This window comes from Colobus angolensis, unplaced genomic scaffold (assembly GCF_000951035.1).
Source record: "Colobus angolensis palliatus isolate OR3802 unplaced genomic scaffold, Cang.pa_1.0 Scaffold19, whole genome shotgun sequence".
NCBI lineage: Eukaryota > Metazoa > Chordata > Mammalia > Primates > Cercopithecidae > Colobus > Colobus angolensis.
The window spans coordinates 1,589,200-1,613,805 of record NW_012115043.1 but is presented as its reverse complement, the minus strand read 5'-3'; the positions used below and the strand labels follow the sequence as shown (position 1 = coordinate 1,613,805).

Sequence of the window (24,606 nt, the reverse complement as noted above, 5' to 3'; positions counted from 1 at the left end):
GAAACCCGTCTCTACTAAAAATATAAAAATTAGCCAGGTATGGTGGTGCGTGCCTATAATTCCAGCTACTCCGGAGGCTGAGGCAGGGGAATCGCTTGAACCCAGGAGGTGGAGGTTGCAGTGAGCCGAGATCGTGCCATTGCACTCCAGCCTGGGCAACAAGAGCAAAACTCTATTTCAAAAAAAAAAAAAAAAAGGTTTTCTACATTGTCTTTAGTAGTTGTGACTGAAAACATTTACCAGTTTATAATTGGTATAATATAGGTATGTCATGACTTTTTAGTAACTAAAAAACTAAGGGTTCCAACTGTAAAGACCATTATATTTTTTCTTTGCATACTTAGATCTTAAATGTCATAAACACCTTGAGATTAAGTAGATGTATTTTTAGCCTAGATAATAGTGGAATTCCATTTAGTGCATTTTTTTCTCTCTCCACAGACTCAGTATTCATTTAAACAAGTATTTGGCACTCACACCACCCAGAAGGAACTCTTTGATGTTGTGGCTAATCCCTTGGTCGATGACCTCATTCATGGCAAAAATGGTATGATGTGACTCTTGGAGTTTTGTTGGATTTTCCTTTTTCTCTTCTTCTGATAAAACTTTTTTGATATTTATATATTTGATTTATGTTTGGTGTTGAATCCATATTTAATTTGTTAGGGTGGTGCTAAACTTGCCTTTTTTGATTCCTCTGGCTAATTGTTAGTGTTTTCTAATGCAGTGAAGAAGTACTGTAAGTGGGGAACTTCTAAGATACAACTCATTGTGACTTGTTACACTGTAGGTCTTCTTTTTACATATGGCGTGACGGGAAGTGGAAAAACTCACACAATGACTGGTTCTCCAGGGGAAGGAGGGCTGCTTCCTCGTTGTTTGGACATGATCTTTAACAGTATAGGGTCATTTCAAGCTAAACGATATGTAAGTATGATTCTTTTGTGTTGTGACTCTCTTGCTGGACTAAGACACCGATGGATACAGAAGTAGTAAAGAAGAACCAAAGCACTGGATTCATTTTGAAACCTTAACTGTTCCTTAGTTTTTAAGCATGTTTCTTACTATTTAAGTTAAATTCTACAAAACGTGGTGTGATTTTTTTGCCCCCACTTCAGGTTTTCAAATCTAATGATAGGAATAGTATGGATATACAGTGTGAGGTTGATGCCTTATTAGAACGTCAGAAAAGAGAAGCTATGCCCAATGCAAAGACCCCTTCTAGCAAGTAAGTAATTATATCTGTCTGCAGCACTGGCCTTAGGGGCACAGGATTGTTTCCTGTGGTTTGCCCAGACATAAGGAATGGTGAACATTAAATAGAGAAGTTGACTTTTGTGAGATTAAAGTTAAGGAATGTTCTAAGTTCTTTGCTCAGATGTTTTCTCTTTGGCTCTGAGCACATTTTTTTTCAATCACTGTTTTAAGAAGATGCCACTGTGGGTTGGGAGAGGGTATAAAACCTTTGTTGTGTGTTTGGGAGGACGTGGGAATACTGCTGGCAAACTGTGAGTATGAATAAAGTTGCTTTGTGTATTTCTGCTTGTAATTGCAGGTATTTATTGTAGCTGTTAGTTTCCCCTTGGGATCACTTTTTTTTTCCCTTTGAGACAGAGTCTCATTCTGTTGCCCAGGGTGGAGCGCAGTGGCATGATCTTGGCTCACTGCAACCTCTGCCTTCCAGGTTCAAGTGATCCTTCTGCCTCAGCTCCCCTAGTAGCTGGGATTACAGGCACGTGCCACCATGCCTGGCTAATTTTTGTATTTTTCGTAGAGACGGGGTTTCACCATGTTGGCGAGGCTGGTTTCGAACTCCTGATCTCAGGTGATCCACTTGCCTCGGCCTCCCAAAGTGCTGGGATTACAGCCGTGAACCACTGTGTCCGGCTGGGATCATTTACTTTTAAAATGGACTTACAACACATGCAATTGAACTTTTTTTTTTTTTAGACGACAAGTAGATCCAGAGTTTGCAGATATGATAACTGTACAAGAATTCTGCAAAGCAGAAGAGGTTGATGAAGATAGTGTCTATGGTGTATTTGTCTCTTATATTGAAATATATAATAATTACATATATGATCTATTGGAAGAGGTCCCGTTTGATCCCATAAAACCGAAGTAAGTAGTGAAGAGAGACCCTTCTTAGCTGTTAATGTTGGCGAAGTTACTTTACCTCAAGGAGCTTTAGTTTCTTCAGTTATGAATGAGAATAATGCTTGCATTTGTTTTCAGAATGAAATGATATAATTTGTATATCACATAGTTTGGTGTTTGAATATGTTTATCATTAACTAGGTATGTAGCTGTATTAGGGAACTAGTGGGTTAAAGCATCTAAGGAGAAGAGGGACCCAAATATTCATCTTGGAGATTACTTTTGAAAACTCTGGGCCCTGGGCTGTTTTGAGAAGGATCTTAATTATATAAGGAAGTGTCCCTATTGATGTGTTCTGGGACTACCTTTCAAGAACCTGACACAGTAAAGGGAGTTTTGTATCCTCTTTAACCACCTGTGTCTTGGTGATTTCTACAGACTGGAGCCTAAAGCTGTTATCTATACAAGTAATAATTACATACCTTCTATCATTCATTAATATGGACTGATATCTGCACTGTAATTCCACCAGAGTTGAAATACTACCTCCTAGATTTCCTTGGGTCTTGCCTTTCTGAGACGTAAGACTGATTACCACTTGGCATCACAAATGATAAATCTGCATTTGTGCCAGAGTTGACCCCGGAATCTTATGTTTCATGTTAGTATCTTGTTCCTGAGTTGATGGCTTTGTTTTTAAGCTAAAGGCTTGTCTTCAATGCTGTCTTTATTAGGGCCTCTCAGAACATAAATAATACAAGGATTTGTGTCTTATATTTAACTGTGTGTATATCTAATGGAACATTATTGGAGAAACAGCTGGATTTAGAAAATCATTAGACTGAGAATACATACCAGTATATATCCGCTTTTAATTACATGAAAAATTTGTGGACTCTGGTTGAGGCCATACTTGATACAAGTATTTCTGTGGTTCTTAGTGAGTCACATTTTGATACAGTTATCTTTACCACAGTCCTTGAATTTCCATCACGTTGACTGGGAAAACAATTACAATATGGCTAAGTAAGCTAAATGTAAAAATATTAATCGTAGGAGTTTATGCCAAGGAAGACTCTTTCGCTCTATTTAATCTTTCCTCAAGTGAGAACTTTATTTACCCTTGGAATGTTGGTAATAGTAAAAATACTTGGGATAGGTTGTGGAGCAATACATCGGAGAGTTAAGGCGTTGTGAGACAGTTACTTTTTTACTTTTTTTTGAGACAAGGTCTTGCTCTGCCATGTCAGCTCACTGCAGCCAACCTCCTGGGTTCAGGTGATCCTCCCACTTTAGCCTCCTAAGTAGCTGGAACTACAAGCACAAGCCACCATGCCTGGCTAATTTTCTAATTTCTTGTAGAGATAGGAGTGATAGAGGTCTCACTATGTTGCCTAGGGTGATCTCAAACTCCTGGCCTCAAGCAGTCCTTCCAAAGTGCCCTCCCAAAGTGCCCTCCCAAAGTGCTGGGATTACAAGTGTGAGCCACCATGCCCGGCCTGACAATTACTTTTTATATCAAACTAATTACTTTGCCATTTGTTTTTTTTTTTTTTTTTTTTTTTTGGGACGGAGTCTCGCTCTGTCGCCCGGGCTGGAGTGCAGTGGCCGGATCTCAGCTCACTGCAAGCTCCGCCTCCCGGGTCCACGCCATTCTCCTGCCTCAGCCTCCCGAGCAGCCGGGACTACAGGTGCCAGCCACCTCGCCCGGCTAGCTTTTTGTATTTTTTAGTAGAGACGGGGTTTCACCGTGTTAGCCGGGATGGTCTTGAACTCCTGACCTCGTGATCCGCCCGTCTCGGCCTCCCAAAGTGCTGGGACTACAGGCTTGAGCCACCGCGCCCGGCCGTGAGTGTATCCATTTTCATGTATGCCCACGTGCCAAGTTTTTGTTTGTTCTAAATGAGATTATTTTCAAAGGTTCGTATCTTGGCTTTATTTAGTTATACAAAAGAAGATTGACAAAAATACCTTGTGTGCTTTGTAACCTTTCTGGGTAACTCCTTGAATGAACATACAAGGGTGCTTGTTTGGCACTGAATTCATATTTAATTTGTTAGGTTGGTGTTAGACCTGCTTTTTTAAGCCAGTTAACTTTTAGTAGTTTTTAATACAATGAAAAACTGTTACAAGTGGAGGGTTTTTAAGATATGACTCATTGTGATTCATTAAGATATGACACATAGTCTGGACTGAACATGTTGGTGTGAGATGGCTGCTGTAGAAACAGTAACTTCTACCTTATTCCTTTGGTAGGTGGAACAGTTGCAGCACACCCATGAGGAACACAGATTTTGTGTATGTGATGGTGTTGGCTCTTTTCTTAAGGAGAAGGGTGCAGTTATACTATGGTTGGCATTCTGTGGCATGTTTGCATGTAGATTATTTTCCATTGTCACTGGGCTGCCTGCTGTCTCTAAGCCCTCCTTGCTTCCTGACAGATCTACTGTTGACTATCAGTGATGGTGACTGGTACATGTCTCTACCTTCACCATTCACAAAACTAAGACCAAACAGGTAGCTCTCTTACCCAACCTTCATCTTGTCATACAGACTAAAACTTCATAAGCCACTTTGAAAAGATTGCCACTCCTGGTATATACCAAACTCTTTCTGAATTTGTTTTCTGCTGTTGCCGAGGAGGTCAGAACCGGTTCTATCTGCTAGTCTTTTAAAATTAGGAAAATACTAGATTTTGATGCTTAACCTGTGCATGTGATGTTGCTGTAATACTACTTTGGTCTCTAAATTGTTTAGTAAGTATTGTTTCCTGTACTTTCTTAGAGTAAATTAGAGCGAAGCTTTTAAAACAAAATTGGTTTCTGTTATCTTGTTATGTAACTAATCTTGACTATTTAGCTTTACAATCTTATCTAAGTTTAATATTTCTCTGGAGTATTATACATTATATACTTATAAAATATATATATTTTCATTAGAAGAATAACATGTCATGTCACTTGGCATTTTAGTCTTAGTCTTAAATGAAGGTACTGGCATCTCATAATTTAGGAAACTAATCTTTTTTTTCTTTCCCATAGACCTCCACAATCTAAATTGCTTCGTGAAGATAAGAACCATAACATGTATGTTGCAGGATGTACAGAAGTTGAAGTGAAATCTACTGAGGAGGCTTTTGAAGTTTTCTGGAGAGGTTAGAAACATCTAGAACTAGAAAAATACAGAATGATAAATATCACCTAGAGTTGCTACTAAATTTAATGGCAGTCTTTTTTGACTTACTAGAAAGCATGTGTAATGAAATGACTGAGTTCAGGTTTGACCAATGATTTCTCTGTTGTCATAGGCCAGAAAAAGAGACGTATTGCTAATACCCATTTGAATCGTGAGTCCAGCCGTTCCCATAGCGTGTTCAACATTAAATTAGTTCAGGCTCCCTTGGATGCAGATGGAGACAATGTCTTACAGGTAAAGTTGTAGTATGTGGAGTTTTTCTGGTTCTAACTCTATCGTTAATTTTTGGAATTAGAGTAATCCCACCAACATGGTGAAAGCCAGTCTCTAGTAAAATTGGAAAAATCAGCCAGGCACAGTGATGCACTCCTGTAATCCCAGCTACTTGTGTGGCTGAGGCAGGAGGATCGCTTGAACCTGGGAGGCAGAGGTGCAGTGACCTGAGAGCGTGCCACTGTACCCCAGCCTGGGCAACAGAGTGAGACCCTGTCTCGAAAAAAAAAGTTAAATTAAGGAGGTTTTATTGCAATGAAGATTGTTCTAGAATAAATACACAGTTGGTTCTCTGTATCTGTGAGTTCTACATCTATAGATTCAACCAACTGCGGATTGAAAATATTCAAAAATAAAATGCTGCATTTGTGCTGACCATGTACAGACTTTTTTTGGTCATTATTCCTTAAACAATACAGTATAACAAAGTGTTACATAGTGTTTACATTGTATTAGATATTGTAAGTACTCTAAATATGATTTAAAGTACACAGGAGGGCTGGGTGCATGTGTGGCTCATGCCTGTAATCCCAGCACTTTGGGAGGCCAAGGCAGGAGGATCACTTGAGGCCAGAAGTTTGAGACAAGCTTGGGCAACAAAACAAGACTCTGTCTTTGCAAAAAAATAAAGTAAGTCTAAAAAAATTTAAAAAATAGAATTTTAAAAAGTGTATGGGAGGATGTACATAGGTTATATGCAAATACTACGCCATTTTGTACACGGGACTTGAGCATCCATGGAATTTGGTATCTGTGAAATTTAGTATCCGTAGGAGAGCCTACAGCTAATCCCTTGAGGATACCAAAGGATGACTCTGTATGTAGGTGATGACATTAAAAACTTTTTTTCCCCGTTATTATAGTTTTCGGAAGTTGGATATTGAATCTTAGAGCCTGAATTTTGCTGTGAAAAAAGTTTGCATGGCCGGGCGCGGTGGCTCACGCCTGTAATCCTAGCACTTTGGGAGGCCGAGGCGGGCGGATCACGAGGTCAGGAGATCGAGACCATCCTGGTGAACACGGTGAAACCCCGTCTCTACTGAAAATACAAAAAAAAATTAGCTGGGCGTGGTGGCGGGCGCCTGTAGTCCCAGCTTCTAGGGAGGCTGAGGCAGGAGAATGGCATGAACCCAGGAGGCGGTGGAGCTTGCAGTGAGCAGAGATCACGCCACTGCACTCCAGCCTGGGCGACAGAGCGAAACTCCGTCTCAAAAAAAAAAAAAAAAAAGTTTGCAGATCTTTAAAAATCTCTGATAGAAGTGATAAAATAAGACTGTGATTGTTTTGTCTATGGTGACTCATTCTGTAAGTGGAAATTCAGTTAATGGTTTTAAAATGTCAGTAATTCATTTTTCAGGGTGGGTATAGTTTAGGAAGTGGCCAGTGTTATAAGTTGTTCATCTCTTGGCTGATAGGCCAGTAGTGTCCCCCATATGCAGATCACTATTTACTGCCGGGCCTGCCACACTACAAGGCTTGTGTCAATTAGTAACAGCATATGAGTCTGAGTATACATAATCTAATAACTGTAATTCATTAAAGTGTAATTTATTCAAACTGTATCATGAAATTGTGGCATTCTGAAGGTTTATAAGTGACAGGAGTGGTATTGAAGACCTCCAGGATTTGAATGCTGATTTCTATTTATTTACTGACTAGCTATAATAAAACCTCCTTATAAGGTTGTGAGAATTAAAGGAGGTAATGTGGGTAAAATTCTTAGTCCAGTGTTTAGCTTATAGTCAACACTCAATAATTGTTAGCTAGAAAATAGTTATAAGGGCCCGGCGCGGTGGCTCATGCCTGTAATCCCAGCACTTTGGGAGGCCGAGACAGGCAGATCACGAGGTCAGGAGATTGAGACCATCCTAGCCACCATGGTGAAACCCCGTCCCTACTAAAAATACAAAAATTAGCTGAGCATGGTGGCACGTGCCTGTAGTCCCAGCTACTCGGGAGGCTGAGGCAGGAGAATTGTTTGAATCAGGGAGGTGGATGTTGTAGTGAGCCAAGATCACGCCACTACACTCCAGCCTGGGTGATAGAGCGAGACTCTGTCTTAAAAAAAAGAAAAAGAAAAATGGTTATAAGTCAGCCTTCCATATATACCTGATTTCCATTGAATCACGTCTAATATTACAGCATCAGTTAGGTACCACTTGGCTTTCACTTCTTTTTATAAGAATTATCTGCTGGGCATGGTGGCTCACCCCTGTAATCCCAAGCACTTTGGGAGGCTGAGGCAGGCAGATCAACTGAGGTTAGGTGTTTGAGACCAGCTTGGTCCACATGGTGAAACCCTGTCTCTACTAAAAATACGAAAAAAATGAGCTGGACATGGTGGCGCACACCTGTAATCCCAGTTACTCGGAAGGCTGAGGCAAGAGAACCGCTTGAACCCAAGAAGGGGAGGTTGCAGTGAGCGTAGATGGCACCACTGCAATCCAGCCTGGAGACACAGTGAGACTCTCTCTCCCCCGCCCCCCCAAAAAATATTATTTATAGCATTATGAAATTAGGTTATTATAAGATTATTAAACATCCGATTATAGAAGAATTTAGGATAATCCTGTTCTAGACTCTTATTCAGCAAATATCTGCGGAGTTCCTACTGAGTAGTAGACACTGTGCAGCATGCTGGTGATAAGGTAGTAAAAGACAGAGTCCCTGCTCTCAGGGACCTTACTGTTTGATGAAGAAGGAAGACCAGCCAATTGACAAGTAATCATTAATGTCATGAGTATATTTATCAAACTCTTTTAGCAAACTCTTCCCTAAAATATGAACCCTTTGCCTATCCTGTGCATTTTGTTCTGTGCAAATGTTCATTAAGACTTAGCTTGTTGATATGAATCTATTTAAAGAACATTGTAAACCAGTTATAACCCATTTTAAGTTATTGGCTTTGTGATCTTTTTAGGAAAAAGAACAAATCACTGTAAGTCAGTTGTCCTTGGTAGATCTTGCTGGAAGTGAAAGAACTAACCGGACCAGAGCAGAAGGAAACAGATTACGTGAAGCTGGTGAGTAAAGCATAGTATTTATTTATTGCTCTAACTTTCAGAAACTTGCAACGCCAGTTTATTATCTGCTTATCAATGGGTGGGGGTTTTTTATTTTTTTTTTGAGATGGAGTCTTGCTCTGTCGCCCAGGCTGGAGTGTAGTGGCGCGATCTCGGCTCACTGCAAGCTCCGCCTCCCGGGTTCACGCCGTTCTCCTGCCTAAGCCTCTTGAGTGGCTGAGACTACAGGCGCCCGCCACCACGTCTGATTTTTTGTATTATTAGTAGAGACGGGGTTTCACTGTGTTAGCCAGGATGGTCTTGATCTCCTGACCTCATGATCCACCTGCCTTGGCCTCCCAAAGTGCTGGGATTACAGCCGTGAGCCACCGCACCTGGCCAGTGGGTGGTTCTTTGTTTTTTGTTTTTTTTTTTTTAGTTTTTATTTTATTGAGACGGTCTTACTCTGTTACCCAGGAGGGAATGCAGTGGTGTGATCATGGCTCATTGCAGCCTCAAACTCCTGGGCTCAGTTGATTCTCCCATTTCAGCCTTCTGAGTAGCTAGGACTACAGGTGTGCACCACCATGCCTGTCTAATTTTTAACAATTTTTTTGTAGAGATGGGTTCTCCTTATGTTGCCCAGGGTGGTCTCAAATTCCTGGGCTCTAGTAATCTGTCACCTTGGCCACCCCAAAGTCTTAGGATTACAGGAATAAACCACTGTAACCAGCCTCGATGGATGGTTTAAGCATAATTGTCCTCCATTAGATAATTTAGAGGCTAAGTTTATAATTATACTGGATTGGTATCAATCTGTTACAATACCCTGATTTCTTTAAGAATGAGGAAAGTTGTATTCAATTAGTCTGGGTGCGGTGGCTCACACCTGTAATCCTGGCAATTTGGGAGGCCAAGGCATGTGAATCACGTGAGCCCAGGAGTTCAAGACCAGCTTTGGCAACATGATGAAACCCCATCTCTACAAAAAATACAAAAAATTAGCTGGGTGTGGTGCATCTGTAGTTCCAAGCTACTTGGAGGCTGAGGTGGGAGAACTGCTTGAGCCCTGATATCACTATACTCCAGCCTGGACAACAGAGAAGCTGTCTCAAAATAAAAAAGTCTATTTTTAGTATTGTAGGTCAGTATTGGGTCCTTGGAATGTTATTTCAGTATTTATTAGTGGTAAAAATTGGCTTCTAGAGATGGGAAAATTCTGAACATAAGTCAATTGAAGGCTTTAAATAGATACATAGCCAATCTATATATGTGTTTTTTAAAATCTATGCATGTTTTGTCTTGTTGCCTTTTTGTAGTTTTTTAAAAAATTAATAGAGTTGTACATACTTTTTGGGTATATGTGATATTTTGATAGATGTATCCAGTGTGATCAAATCAGTGTAACTGGGTTTTCTGTCACCTTGCGTGTTGTGTTTTATGTTAATAACCATGTAGTGAGTACCTACTGTGTGCCAGGAATTAAACACAGATACAAAGGACACAGTCCTGCTGGGGAGAGCCCATCCTAGTAGAGGAGATCGGTAGATAAACTAGATTTTCTGAGTAGAGTATGATGGGAGTGCAGGGTAGGGCTGCCTAAACAAATCTGGGAGTAGGAAGGTGACAAATTGAGTAGGAGTGAACTGTATGAAGAAGGATAGGATTAAAGGCAACATTTCTGTCCCAGGAGGCAGTTGCTTAGTCCTGAGATAATATGGCAGAGTCAAAGTAGCTGAAGTAGAGGATGTAGGTTGGTGAACTATGAGAACTGAGACAGGAGAGAAAGCCAAGGTCATGAAGACCCTTGTCTTTCATATCAAGAAGTTTGAATTTTATCTTGAAGGAATAATGTTAGCTGCCAACTATTAAGGGTCTAGTGTGTATTGTAGTATCTAGATACAATAGATAGGTAGGATTGTATCATACCCATTTTTCAGATGAGGAAATGGGTTTGGGAAGGTTAAATTTCTCAAGGCTGGAGCCAGGTTGGTTGGACTTTCACAGCTTGTGTCTTTATACTGTGTCATACAGCCTCCCCTTAAAGAAGGATTAGTCTTTTAGAAAGATCATTTTGCCAGTGTAGAGAAATAATTTACCGGGGTGAGCCTGAATATATGAAAGAGCAGTTAGGAGCCTTTTGCAGCAATTCAGGCAAGCAATTGTGTGACCTGGAGGCAAAGGTCAGACAACACTGAGAGCTACTTAGGAAGTAGGTCCACCTGAATGTGGAGAATAAGGAGGTGTTTGATTGAGGAGAAGCGGTTTTAGGAGCAGGTGTAGGCAGTTAATGAGTTGTGTTTGAAATGTTCAATTTATGCAAGTGAAAGTGCCTTGTAATTGGATGCAAAGGTACATGGATTTGGAAGGAGAGGGATTTGACTTGAGGTTTGTAGGTTTAGGCTTTGCCAGTAGAAAAATGATTGAAGCAATTGGGTGAGATAAAATAATTCATAGCGAATAGAGAGGAACAAGCTGAGAGCAGAAGCTTGAGGAACAACAGGCCCTTGATTATTAGCTTGGGAAGGACAGAGAAGGGTGATAACTAAAAGGGATTTGAGGGATTATGCAACGATGAAAAAATACGCACACACATTGTGTATGTACATTAGAAGACAGTAAAGACTTGAGTTTATTCATATGCTGAAGAGATGTTTAAGTCCAGCGGTGACAAATGGGGCCTTTAGAGCTGCCCCTACCCTGGGCCAAAGGACCCTTACAATTTGTCTGAATCACTTGAATTTAATGAGAGTGGACTGTGTGTGTGCTGTCTGTCATTGTCTACCCAGTGCCGCTTACCTACTAGGTGTTAATAAACATGAAAGTGATGATTATTGGTGGAGCAAGATCCCAGAAGTGGCAGGAAAATCTGAATCTAGATCCAAGAGGAAGGATTAACTTTGATGGGACAAGAGTTGGCTTGGGAAGAAAGTTAAAACTTGAAGTTTTGGATGCTTTGGGGAAAAGCTAGAAAGGACTGTTAGTGTAAATATGGGTAAGGTGCAGGTGTGACAAGAGTTAGGGAGTGAGAGCAGAAAAGGATATTGTAGTTGGGGCATATGGCAGAGGCTCCAGGTTCTTAGAGGTGGTACACTTCTGAGGGATAGGGTTTGGCCTGTTAGCTGTAATGGAATAGAGATAAAGATTTGCCAGAGTTGGGACATTGGGACCCTGTGACTACAGCATATGAGAATGATTGTTGTTCTCATGGATACTGAAATAAACCAGGGGCTGGCATGCAGGAGGAACATTTCAAGGCAATAGGGAGGAGCTAGGAAAATGTTGCTGGCCTCTCCCTCTGTTTACCATACTTGTAGAATGTCAGCCTTTAGAAAACAAATAGCTTTTTTTTATTCCAAAAGTCTACAGGGCTGCAGCAGGAGATAAACTGTTAGGTTGCCGGGCTGTATGCCATGGATGTAGGGTGAAGCCTGTGGACCTTTCCTGGTATAGTATTTCTGAAGGTATAGCACAGAGAGAATTACAGAGAAAACCAATTGCATTGAAATGTGTTTTAAAAGTATTCTTAAGTTTGTCATACAGTAATTTGTGTGCTTCTTTATTAATACCTTAAAGACACAGCAGCAGGTCTGATTAAATAAATGCAGGGTAATGATGAACATAAATATCTTGATGAGCAACAAACTGTAATGTGCTATAAAAATATCTGTAGTTTGTATTGATACCAATTACAGGTACTACTAATGCTGTGATTTTTGGCCTGCATTCATAATTGAAGGAACTAGTGAATTCCAGTTAGAGTTTGGTAAAAATAAATAATGTAATTTATTTTCCATCTAAGTATGCAGACACCCCATAATGTTCCCCCGGACAACGTCGACCTCAAGTTAAGAACCCCTGACCACTAGGGAAAACTATCAATGGATTATTTTGTGAGAGATTTGAAGTTGCAGGGAAATCTGTTAATAAGAACATGTGTTCCTGAGAGCACAGTGGAAGAAGAAAGAACATTAGGAGTTTGGGTCAAGGAACATAAATCATGAATCATGGAATATTACAGAGGTACAGATGAGTTCTCTATTTTGGGAGTTGTATCCAAGATCCTCTGTATCCTTGGGAGGCCAAGGGTAAAAGCATAATCGAGTTAGCTGACCTCAATCAAAGTTCCATAATGAACTCATTCTCATGGGGTCTAATCAGATGAGAGCTGCATTCTTGAAAGCTTGCTTAGACTGTTAGACTTGCCTTGGCTCAGAAATCCAAATAAGAGCGGTCAGAAGTAACAAGTATGCCACCTAAGAAATCCTTGCTGAGATGTAGAGGGCACAGAGTTAGCTGATTCCAAAGACATTTGACCGTTAGAAACAGCAAGAGAACCCTTGTAGATGCAGGGAGAGCTTCAGACTCTTGCATGCTTCCTATGAAAATCTAATACCTGGTTATCTGAGTTGGAATGATTTCATCCCAAAACCACACCCCCTAAGCCTCAACCCATCTGTGTAAAAATTGTCTTCCGTGAAACTGGTCCCTGGTGCCAGAAAGGTTGGGGACCTGCTGCTTTAGAGAATATATTTTATTTATTTATTTATTTATTTTGTTATTTTTATTTTTTAGCCACATAAAAGGCAGCACACTTATTTGGAAAACAATAATTTCAAAATCATCTCCTGAACTCAGAATCGATGGGTCAGGGTAGACACCCTAAGTACACAGGTGAAATCTTCATTAATTGTTCACTTATTAAGTACAAATTTAAATTAATGGATTGTGTACAGCAGTGTTTTTCCACATTTCCCTGATAAGAATCATTTGGAGTGCTCTGTAAACACAGCTTCACTGGAGATTAATCCCATCAAATTGATTTAGTGGCTCTGGGATAGGCCAGTAATTTGGAAATTTTTATTTTTACAAATGCTTCCTGATGATGACCAAGTCCAAAGAAATTTGAGAAACACTGATCTGGAACATAACTTTCAGTTTTCTCTAAAGTTTTTAAGTCTTGAACTACTGATCATCTTAGAGATAACCCACCGAAAAGTCTTCTCCAATCCAGTTTTATGAAAGAAAGCTCTTTAGAACATTTGGTTTGATAAAATTTTTTCAAAGCACCAGAAGTATTTTACTTTGGCTTTTTAAATTTCTGGCCCATCCGTTCTAGTTCACGTTTTCTTGAAGAATCCATCTTCTTTGAGTTGAGCCATAGCAATCTAATCATTTTTAAAAAATAATTGGTTTCTTATTAAAGGACTGTGACATTTACTAGCCGTTGCTTGCTTTTGTCTTGCTCCCATCTCCCTGAAACTTCTTAAGAAATGACTCAATATTCTGGCCTTTCCACCTTAAATCTCATACTGACCACGCCGTGTATGCCAGCCTGGATCTCTTCGTTTTCTTTAACTGGTCCAACTCCCTTTGGTGTCCCCGTCAAGATAATATCTCCTTCTTCCAAGGTCATGATCTTAGAAACATGGTTGATGATGTAGGGGGATGGAAAAAATCATGGAGGATGTCTCACCCCCCTGTCTTGAGTTCGCTGTTGACTTGGAGCCACAGCCTCGGGTTGGGAGGATCAGGGATTTTCTCCTTGGGCACAAATGTGCTGACCGGGCAGGAGTCCGTAAAGCTCTTAGCCAGAGCCCAGAGCAGCCCCTTCTTCTCACACTCGTCCTGCACGTCCCTGGCAGTCATGTCCAGGCACAGGGCATAGCGGCTAATGTAGTCCATAGCTGTGCGGCCATGCTTGCCCATCAGCACGCCCAACTCCAGCTTGTGTTGCAAGTTGGCGACTGTATGCGGGCATGTGGATGGGCGAGCCCTCAGGTGTGTAGGCCATGGACAGTTTCAGGAACAGCATGGGCTCATTCAACACCATGCTGTCATCTCCCTGGCGTGGTCCCCGAAGTTCCTCCCCATGCAGATGATATTGTTCCCCACCCCAAGAAGCGGGACAGTGGCCGGGGGTCGCCATGATTCCTGCCAATCCCTAGAGAATATATTTTAATATGAGGATATTAAACATCTGTATCAAAGATATTCCTTCAGAGAATTTAGGATTTGGAAGAAACCTTATAGTCATTAACTGTAATGTTGCATTTTGTGGAAAATCCTGTTGATAGAATCCCTGAAGGATGGCTGTTTAACCTTCCCAGAAATACTGCTATTGAAAGAGAGCCTGGACCATGCATAGACATCTCTTTATACTGAGCCACAAAAATTTGTTATTTATAATTTCTATCTAATAGTTATTTGAAGTTGAGATTTTATAGGCAAACAGAACACACTTTAGCTACTATATTGTTGTTCTAAAATAGCGTCTATATATATTTTTCTGTCAGGTAATATTAATCAGTCACTAATGACACTAAGAACATGTATGGATGTCCTGAGAGAGAACCAAATGTATGGAACTAACAAGGTAAGCAGCAGCCTTCTTTGATCTTTTGTATAGTTTCATTTGTGTGCATTTTTTTGTGTAACACATTTGGATTTGAATGTCTTTGTAGATGGTTCCATATCGAGATTCAAAGTTAACCCATCTGTTCAAGAACTACTTTGATGGGGAAGGAAAGGTGCGGATGATCGTGTGTGTGAATCCCAAGGCTGAAGATTATGAAGAAAACTTGGTAATTTTAATGTATTTGTCCTATAAAGTCTTGAGTTTTTCTCGGGAAAACAGTTATTTGGATGAGAAGAATGATATTTTGAATGTTTTATAAATTGATAGAGAACCATTGATTGTAGAAGTAAACTAGGCTTGGTGTGGTGGCTCATGCTTGTAATCCCAACACACTGGGAGGCTGAGGTGGGGTGATCAGTTGGGCCTACCTGGGAGGTTGAAGCTGCAGTGAGTCGTGTTCATGCCACTGCACTCCAGCCTGGTGACAGTGAGACTGTGTCTCACATAAATGAAAATAAGCAATCTTTGTTTCATGTAGTCATTTCTGGGACTTGGATATCCTTATTTTTTTTTAAACTCCATTTGTTTTGTGTTTTAGCAAGTCATGAGATTTGCGGAAGTGACTCAAGAAGTTGAAGTAGCAAGACCCGTAGACAAGGCAATATGTGGTTTAACGCCTGGAAGGCGATACAGAAACCAGCCTCGAGGTCCAATTGGAAATGGTATGATTTGGTGTCGTATCATTTGTCCACTCATCGGTCTGTCTCTTTCTCTCTTTTTTCAAAAAAATTATTTCATATAAGAGAAATGTTTACATACCTTCTGAAGAACCAAGCACATAATAATTTGAGCAAAATTTAAATGAGCTTATTTTGCATACTATGATTCTCATTTTTAGGGAAGTAAACTTATATCAGCTCAAGAAATTGCAATGATTAGTTGGACTGGGGCTGTATTCAGTGTTAAACTTGTTTAAATAAGCTCTTTCTCTCCTATGTAACTTTTTGTAATTTTCTGTAATTCAATACAGAACCATTGGTTACTGACGTGGTTTTGCAGAGTTTTCCACCTTTGCCATCATGTGAAATTTTGGATATCAACGATGAGCAGACACTTCCAAGGCTAATTGAAGCCTTAGAGAAACGACATCACCTACGACAAATGATGATTGATGAGTTTAACAAACAATGTAAGGGCAAAACTATTTGCAATAATTTTATTTAGTTAATTTTTTGTTTTGTTTTTTTTTGAGACACAGTTTCACTCTGTCCCCCAGGCTGGAGTGCAGTGGTACAATCTCGGTTCACTGCAACTTCTGCCTCCCGGGTTCAAGCGATTCTCCTGCCTCAGCCTCCCAAGTAGACTACAGGCACATGCCACCATGCCTGGATAATTTTTGTACTGCTAGTAGAGACGGGGTTTCGCCATGTTGGCCAGGCTGGTCTCAAACTCCTGACCTCAAGTTATCCGCCCGCCTCGGCCTCCCAAAGTGCTGGGATTACAGGCATGAGCCACCACTCCCGGCCAGTTTGCAATAATTGTAACTTCTGAAATTGAATGTATTTTCAATGAATCTGAGTTTATATGGTAGATTTCATCTTTAAGGAAGTTAAAGAAAATTATGTCTTTGTACCTTTGAAGCACTCAAGGCATTGTTTGATTAGAATGACAAGGGATTTTTCCACAGCTCTTTTTTGTATTCTAAGGAAGTCAAAAAGAAAAAAGTGAGCGTGTGTTCTTTCTTTTGTTTTTTACCAACAGTGATGGAGACACAAAGAAATATTTTTTAGTTTCCCTTGTCTACATAGTAGGGATTGTAATTGTTTCTATTTCAGGATGTGTTGTAAAAATAAATAAGATAAAGTATTGAAATCCTGTAGAACAGGTAAGCTCTGGTACACAGTGAATGTATCTCAGTGAATGAATGTATCTACTTTTTTTTTTTTTTTTTTTGAGACTGAGTCTCGCTCTGTTGCCGAGGTTGGAGTGTAACAGTGCAATCTTGGCTCCCTGCAACCTCCATCTCCCAGGTTCAAGCAATTCTGCCTCAGCCTTCTGAGCAGCAGGGATTACAGGTGCATGCCACCGCACCCAACTCATTTTTGTATTTTTAGTAGAGACGAGGTTTCACCATGTTGGTCAGGCTGATCTCAAACTCCTGACCTCGTGATCCACCCACCTCAGCCTCCCAAAGTGCTGGGATTACAGACATGAGCCACCACGCCTGGCTGTGCTATTTTTATTATCATTATTCATTTGAATCTTTACCAAAAAGTTGTGAGATAAAGTGATATTTAAATTTCCATACTGAAATGAAATTTGCTCAGAAATATTAATTAACTTGCCTAAGTCATAACTAGTAAGTGATGTACCAGGGATTTCAGCTCAGGTTTAATTAATCCCAAATGTCGTGTTATTTCTATTTTGCATTTGTTGTTGTGAAGCAAAGTACCTGTAAGGATTGGGAAGAGAATGTTATAGTACACAATGAAAGACTTGAATATTTTTTTTAGCATTTAACAGAAAGCTTCTGTGACTATCTTGTCAATTTGAGAATTAAGCTCCTGATTTCCCTCTAAACTTGTTTTCTCCTTATACACTGATTCTCACAGAGATTTGCTGAATAACTACATTTTATCTAGTGTCTGCTAACAAGTTGATATCATTGTTTGTTTTAGAACTGGTGTAAAACTTGGCCTGTGTGTTTTTGTTTCAGCTAATGCTTTTAAAGCTTTGTTACAAGAATTTGACAATGCTGTTTTAAGTAAAGAAAACCACATGCAAGGGAAACTAAATGAAAAGGAAAAGATGATCTCAGGACAGAAATTGGAAATAGAACGACTGGAAAAGAAAAACAAAACTTTAGAATATAAGGTTTGTTTTGACATTATTATGATAGATGTATGTGCTGGTGTTTTAGCACTGGTCTCTGAAGGAGCTATTATGCTCCAGTGGCCTGTAAATGCTGCTTATTAAGAGTTCTTGATCGGGTGCGGTAGCCCACACCCGTAATCCCAACACTTTGGGAGTCTGAGGTGGCCGGATCATCTGAGGTCAGGAGTTCAAGAATGAGCCTGGCCAACATGGCGAAACCTCATCTCTACTGAAAAAGTACAAAAATTAGCTGGGTGTGGTGGCGAGCGCCTGTAATCCCAGCTACTCAGGAGGTTGAGGCAGGAGAATCACTTGAACCCAGGAGGTGGAGGTTGCAGTGAGCCAAGCTTGAGCCATTGCACTCCAGCCTGGGTGACAAGAGCCAAGACTCCGTCTCAAGAAAAAAAAAGGTTTCTCAGGCTGAGTGCAGGGCTCATGCCTGTAGTCTCAGCCATTGGGAGGCCAAGGCAGGCAGATCACTTGAGCCCAGGAGTTCCAGACCAGACTGGGCAACATGGCGAAATCCCATATCTACAAAAAAATTAGCCAGACATGGTGGTGCACACCTGTAGTCCCAGCTACTCAGAAGGTTGAGATGGGAGAATAGCTTGAGCCTGGGAGGTTGAGGCTGCAGTGAGCTGGGATTGCACGACTGCACTCCAGCCTAGATGACAGAGCAAGAGCCTGTCTCAAAAAAAAGGTCTCAATTGGTTATTTACTAATCCTCATCCCATGCTAAGGAGGAAATGTGAGTGAAATGAAGAATCATATGTTCTTTAATTTTATGAGAGTTTTAACAGTTGAAAAGGATATTCTCTGACCCAAACAAGGGAGCTTTCCAGAGCTTAGCTTTGGTTGTAGCTTGCTTTTTGATTTATTAGAAATATTTCCTTAGTATGCTGTTTTTAATGAGATAAATGATTAAATGAAATGATATAAAAGTGCCAGGATAGTGCCTTGAACATAACAGATACTCAGTAAAGCTTAATTTGATCTGTATTTGGTTTACAAATCAGATTTTAAAAGTATAAACTCAGGATTAATCTCTTACTATGGGGTAGAAGGGAATACCGTTTTGTTGAGAAGCATTGTAGCACTTTGTAATATGTTTGTTCTCTCATTTACAGAGGGTCATTTAGAGGTTTGGTGGGGGTACACATTCATAAGAGAAGTTAGTCTCAACCAATATAGTTTTTTTTTAATTCTGAAAATAGCCTAAAAACTAAATTTTAGGCCTTAATTTTAGAAGAAAGTAATTTTCACATGAAGTTAGTTATAAATGTCTTTGGGTGAGGAACTTGTTTAACGTGTTTTCATTTCTGAGAATGGGGGTGGGAATTCAGATGAAATGTTAGAGAAAAAGTGCTTTCTCCATGATTTTTCTTTCCACAAATATGCTTGCATAAGCAAATTAAGGAAGATTATTTTATAGTGACATGAAATGTTTATATGCCAAATATTGAACATAGTGGTCTACCTTCCTAGATTGAGATTTTAGAGAAAACAACTACTATCTATGAAGAAGACAAACGCAATTTGCAACAGGAACTTGAAACTCAGAACCAGAAACTTCAGCGACAGTTTTCTGACAAACGCAGATTAGAAGCCAGGTTGCAAGGCATGGTGACAGAAACGACAATGAAGTGGGAGAAAGAATGTGTGAGTATCATTTGGGTAGTGCTTGTCTCAGAGTCGGATGATTTATTTTACATTGTAGTTAGGTTCAATATTTTGAATTATTGTATTTGTGGTAGAGTTTTGGTGATGGTCGTTAACTCTCAGGAAGAATTGGAGAACTGTCATTTTTAGGAAATAAAGTGATTGGGTAATCTGGTGTACTCGTTTGCTGTGATTGAATGATAATATACATTGCCACTGATAATCTGTAGGAGCGTAGAGTGGCAGCCAAACAGCTGGAGATGCAGAATAAACTCTGGGTTAAAGATGAAAAGCTGAAACAACTGAAGGCTATTGTTACTGAACCTAAAACTGAGAAACCAGAGAGACCCTCTCGGGAGCGAGATAGAGAAAAAGTTACTCCAAGATCTGTTTCTCCGTCACCTGTGCCTGTAAGTTATTTGTAATTGTGTAGTAACTTTGTACTACAGATATTTTGTTCAGATTATATGACTAGTTCTATGAGAATTTTTACATTTTTATAATACTTACATTTCTGAAATTTCTCTTTAAAAACATTTTAAAATTTAGAATAAACACAAATTTAGCACAAAAAATTAGTACAAATAATTATTTGTAATGTAAAGTCTTCATGTGCTAACATTATAGAAAAGTAATGAATTGTTTCTGTCAGTTTTTCAGTCTTGCTCATTAATTTTTCTCCAATTTTTCTAGCTTTCTAGTAACTATATTGCTCAGATTTCCAACGGCCAGCAACTCATGAGCCAGCCACAGCTACATAGGCGCTCTAACTCTTGCAGCAGCATTTCTGTAGCTTCCTGTATTTCGGAATGGGAGCAGAAAATTCCTACGTACAACACACCTCTCAAAGTCACATCTATTGCAAGGCGTAGGCAGCAGGAGCCAGGACAAAGCAAAACTTGTATCGTATCAGACAGAAGGCGAGGGATGTACTGGACTGAAGGCAGGGAGGTGGTTCCTACATTCAAAAATGAGATAGAAATAGAAGAGGATCATTGCTGCAGGGTTAGTGCCAGTATTATTTTAATGCATTGTAGCGATAGATTTTATCTTCTTTGTTTTTTGTAACTTGTGTCTGAAAGTTCATTGGAAAAATGGTTGGGCTATAGTATAAAGAAGGTAAAATCTTCTCTAACTGAGAAATTATTCTCAGTTAATTTGAAAGATTGACTCACTGAAATTGAGGACTGGCTCTTCATCTGAAAAAGCCTAAACACATCTGGCAGCAGAAGTGTGTTTAGTGAATACAGGTCAATTTGGTGCATCCCAGAGTAGTGTGAGCTTTTCAGTTGCATAAGCTAATAAGCTTTGCACAAAATTGGTGACTGTGTTTTAAAGCATACTTTCCATATTTTTCTTTTGGTTCCCCTTCCCCAAATTAGATTTTTTGTACCTCCTTTCGAGCCCTAGTTTTAAAAATTGTTTTCCCAAATTTTTATTTTGAAAAATTTCAGACCCAAAGCAAAGTAGAAAGAATAGTATGGTAATGTCTTTCCCTCCTTGACTAAGTTTACCAGTTGTTACTTGATATAGATACATAAACTTTTTTCCCCTAAACCTTGTAAAAGGAAATCACAGACTTAGAGACACTTAACCTCTAAGAATAAGGACATTGTACTACCTAGCCACAATCTTTATCACATCCAAGAAAATCAACATTAATTAAATAATTATCCTCTATTGGGACATTATGCAGTTGTCCCAAAATTGGCTTTTCTTTTTTAAGACAGGGTCTCACTCTGTCACCCAGGATGCAGTGCAGTGGCATGTTTATGGCTCACTGCAGCCTCAGTCTTCCTGAGCTGAAGTCATCCTCTCACCTCAGTCTCCCGAGTAGCTGAGACTACAGGCATGCCACCATGCTGATTTTTTATTTTCAGTAGAGACAGGGTCTGACCATGTTTCCCAGGCTGGTGTTGAACTCTTGAACTCCAGCAATCCTCCTGTCTTGGCCTCCAAAGGTGCTGAGATTACAGGCAAGCCACTGCACCCAGCCAGCTTTTTCTTCAATCCATGATATGAAAGTGTATGCATTGCATATTATGATTATGTCTTTTATCTCTTTTAATATAAAATAGTGTCACCCTGTCCCCCTACTTTTTTTATTTTTATGATATTGACTATTTTCACTGAAGAGTCTAGGCCGGTTATTTTAAAACTACTGATTTCCATGCCCAATAAATTGCTTTTAATCGAGGCATTTATCTCAATTAACAAGGACTTTGTCTCACATTCAAGGGTATTTAAATAAATTTACTTTCATATTTCTCTTCTTAAAGATAAAGGTAAAGTTTCTTTTGAATCTGAATAAATGGACCAAGTTAATGTTTGTGAATTTTATATTTAGTAAAATCTTAACAAAGCTCTTTTAGAATTTTTCTTCTAAATCTTACAGTTAACGTTTACTTCAGATTTTCTTATGTAAGTCAGGGTATAGATGAATGTTCATTTAGGTGGCCCAAATTCCTGATTATTAAGGGATGGTGACGAATCCGAAGTTATTTACCAGAGAAACCGATGATTCTAAAGTCTCTTTAAGTTCTTGGCAGATTTTTCCTTAAACATTTTTAGACAGCAAATTAGGTAAATGGTCATTCTGACCAACTCTAGTCAGTCATTTTATGACAGTTTATAGGCTGAAAACTATTCAAGCCTTGCTTATGCCTTGCAAACAGTAATGAGATATCTAATTTGGCTATGAGATATTTAAGGGAATTTACTAGAGATTCTTACGTGAAATCAAACTATTTAGAAGTGCAGCAGAAAAGTTACTATAAGGTTAGTATCTGTGCGTCTAAGTTTGTTGGTCAAAAATTATGTCAGGTGGACTAAATTTATACTTGAGTGAGGAAAAAAATTTAAATATTTATTTCATAAATGCCAGTAGATCATATGGATTATCATCTTTCTGAAGCTTGTTTCATCATATGTTTACTGTTAAATGTTTGAAGAAAACCCTCACTTTTGCTAAATGGTAGATGATAAGGACCAGACTTTCGTGTCAACATTAAATAAATCATTGTCAGAATGAAATGTTTCCTGTTTGTCTTGAGGCTCAGCATCTTTAATGGCAAACTGTATTGCCCATGTCTTAGAGCTGTCACTAGTGCTGCATTTGTATGACTATATAGGGAAAATGATTCAATTCCTCAGATGTGCATTTTGAAATTGAGGTCTTCATATTTGACTAGCTTTGACGGATTTGGCCTGTGATAGACTTTTTCCATTTGCTTACAGTTTTGTTTTTTGGGGTTTTTTTGTTGTTGTTTGTTTTTTGTTTTTTTTTGAGATGAGGTCTTCATCTGTTGCCCAGGTTGGAGTGCAGTGGCGTCATCTAGGCTCACTGCAGCCTTGACCTTCCAGGCTCAAGCAGTTGTTCTACCTCAGCCTCCTGAGCAGCTGGGACCACAGACATGTGCTATCACACCTGGCTAATTTTTAAATTTTTTGTAGAAATTTACACAAAATTTAAATTTTTTGTAGAAATTTGTAGAAATCACCCAAGATCAAAAGACACCCGAGAAATTCTTCTTACGTTGCCTAGGCTGGTCTCGGGTGATCCTTCTCCTACCTCAACCTCACAAATGTTGGAATTACAGGTGTGTGCCACTGCACCCAGCCCCGTTTTCAGTTTTACAAACAGGAGATGTTCATAAAACACCAGAGATAATCCATTGCTTCAAACTATAACTATGGCATATATGTGAAATATTATTTTCTTAGGCTGAATGTGCTTAACTTAACTTTCCCAGATTTACATGACATTTGACTGGAAGCAACTTGTTTGTTTTTGAGGCAGGGTCTCATTCTGTTGCCCAGGCTGGAGTGCAGTGGTGCGATCTTGGCTCACTGCAATCTCCGCCTCCTGGTCTCAAGTGATCCACCCACCTCAGCCTCCTGAGTAGCTGGGACTACAGGCACGTGTCAGCAAGCCCAGCTAATTTTTTTGTGTATTTTTTTGTAGAGTCTGGGTTTCACCGTGTTGCCTAGGCTGTACTTGAACTTCTGAGTTCAATTGATTCCTCCACCTCGGCCTTCCAAAGTGCTGAGATTACAGGCATGTGCCACCATGCCTGGCCTGGCAACTAGTTTTTTATTGTATGGTAAGAGACTGATTTGACAGTGTATTATTTATTTGTTTCTTGGAATCTGTGTGAAATGTTTGGGGGAAAAATTAGTTGGTATATTGTAGCCATTATTGTATTTGAACTTTTCATAAGTTCTATTATGAGGTTTTAAAATCTTAACTGAAAGCACTCAGAAGTATTTCACATTTCTTTAATCATTTTATTCATATGGTTCTTATACCTTATGTTCTTTGGATTGTTTTCTGTTTCGTTTAGAAACCTAGAGAATGTATAGGGCTTTCATTCATCTTATTGAAGATTTTAACAGCGTTGTGGACATAATAGATTACCTCTCAATAGCAGGGATAAATAATGGTGTTTGATCAAAAATACGAAATGAGTTGTTTGTCCTGAACGACCCCCAAGCAGGAAAGACTTGCAGCATTACCAGAATTGTTTCTTTTATCCTTTGTTGAAAGGGAAACTCCCAGGTAGAATGTGTAACATACAAGTTGGTGTTAAAGATGTTTGTTGGTTTTGTGTTTAAATGCAAAGATGTTTAAATTACTTGCATAAAATATTTAGCTTTGGAAAGGTTTGCTATGATACTGTCATCAACTAATGTAGCTGAACCTGCTGCACTTCTAATAATACCCTTTAATTAATTATGGGTTATGCTTGTTTCTCAGTTCCTCTTTCAACCTGATCAGAACGCACCACCAATTCGTCTCCGACACAGACGATCACGCTCTGCAGGAGACAGATGGGTAGATCATAAGCCCGCCTCTAACATGCAAACTGAAACAGTCATGCAGCCACATGTCCCTCATGCCATCACAGTATCTGTTGCAAATGAAAAGGCACTAGCTAAGTGTGAGAAGTACATGCTGACCCACCAGGAACTAGCCTCCGATGGGGAGATTGAAACTAAACTAATTAAGGTAAACTAATTTTCATGGGAGCATAAAATATATTAAAAAATTCAGCCGGGCGCGGTGGCTCAAGCCTGTAATCCCAGCACTTTGGGAGGCCAAGACGGGCGGATCACGAGGTCAGGAGATCAAGACCATCCTGGCTAACC

General features: G+C 39.6%; 1 protein-coding gene and 1 pseudogene across 4 annotated transcripts in view; one reads left to right on the top strand and one right to left on the bottom strand.

The window, feature by feature from the left end:
• Window positions 1-24,606, top strand: part of KIF23 (kinesin family member 23) — a 35,858-nt gene that overhangs the window by 7,247 nt on the left and 4,005 nt on the right. For 2 of the 4 annotated variants that reach the window (XM_011940322.1, XM_011940321.1), the window contains exons 4-19: window positions 442-547; window positions 791-927; window positions 1,119-1,228; window positions 1,951-2,121; window positions 5,139-5,251; window positions 5,405-5,526; window positions 8,486-8,588; window positions 14,864-14,943; window positions 15,032-15,151; window positions 15,524-15,647; window positions 15,956-16,114; window positions 17,642-17,799; window positions 19,285-19,458; window positions 19,689-19,868; window positions 20,152-20,463; window positions 24,215-24,466. In XM_011940322.1, coding sequence (XP_011795712.1) covers window positions 442-547; window positions 791-927; window positions 1,119-1,228; window positions 1,951-2,121; window positions 5,139-5,251; window positions 5,405-5,526; window positions 8,486-8,588; window positions 14,864-14,943; window positions 15,032-15,151; window positions 15,524-15,647; window positions 15,956-16,114; window positions 17,642-17,799; window positions 19,285-19,458; window positions 19,689-19,868; window positions 20,152-20,463; window positions 24,215-24,466 — 2,421 coding nt within the window. The remainder of the gene's footprint in view (window positions 1-441; window positions 548-790; window positions 928-1,118; window positions 1,229-1,950; window positions 2,122-5,138; window positions 5,252-5,404; window positions 5,527-8,485; window positions 8,589-14,863; window positions 14,944-15,031; window positions 15,152-15,523; window positions 15,648-15,955; window positions 16,115-17,641; window positions 17,800-19,284; window positions 19,459-19,688; window positions 19,869-20,151; window positions 20,464-24,214; window positions 24,467-24,606) is intronic. The other 2 variants (XM_011940323.1, XM_011940324.1) reach the window with 2 other exon arrangements.
• Window positions 13,846-14,719, bottom strand: LOC105510647 (annotated as a pseudogene).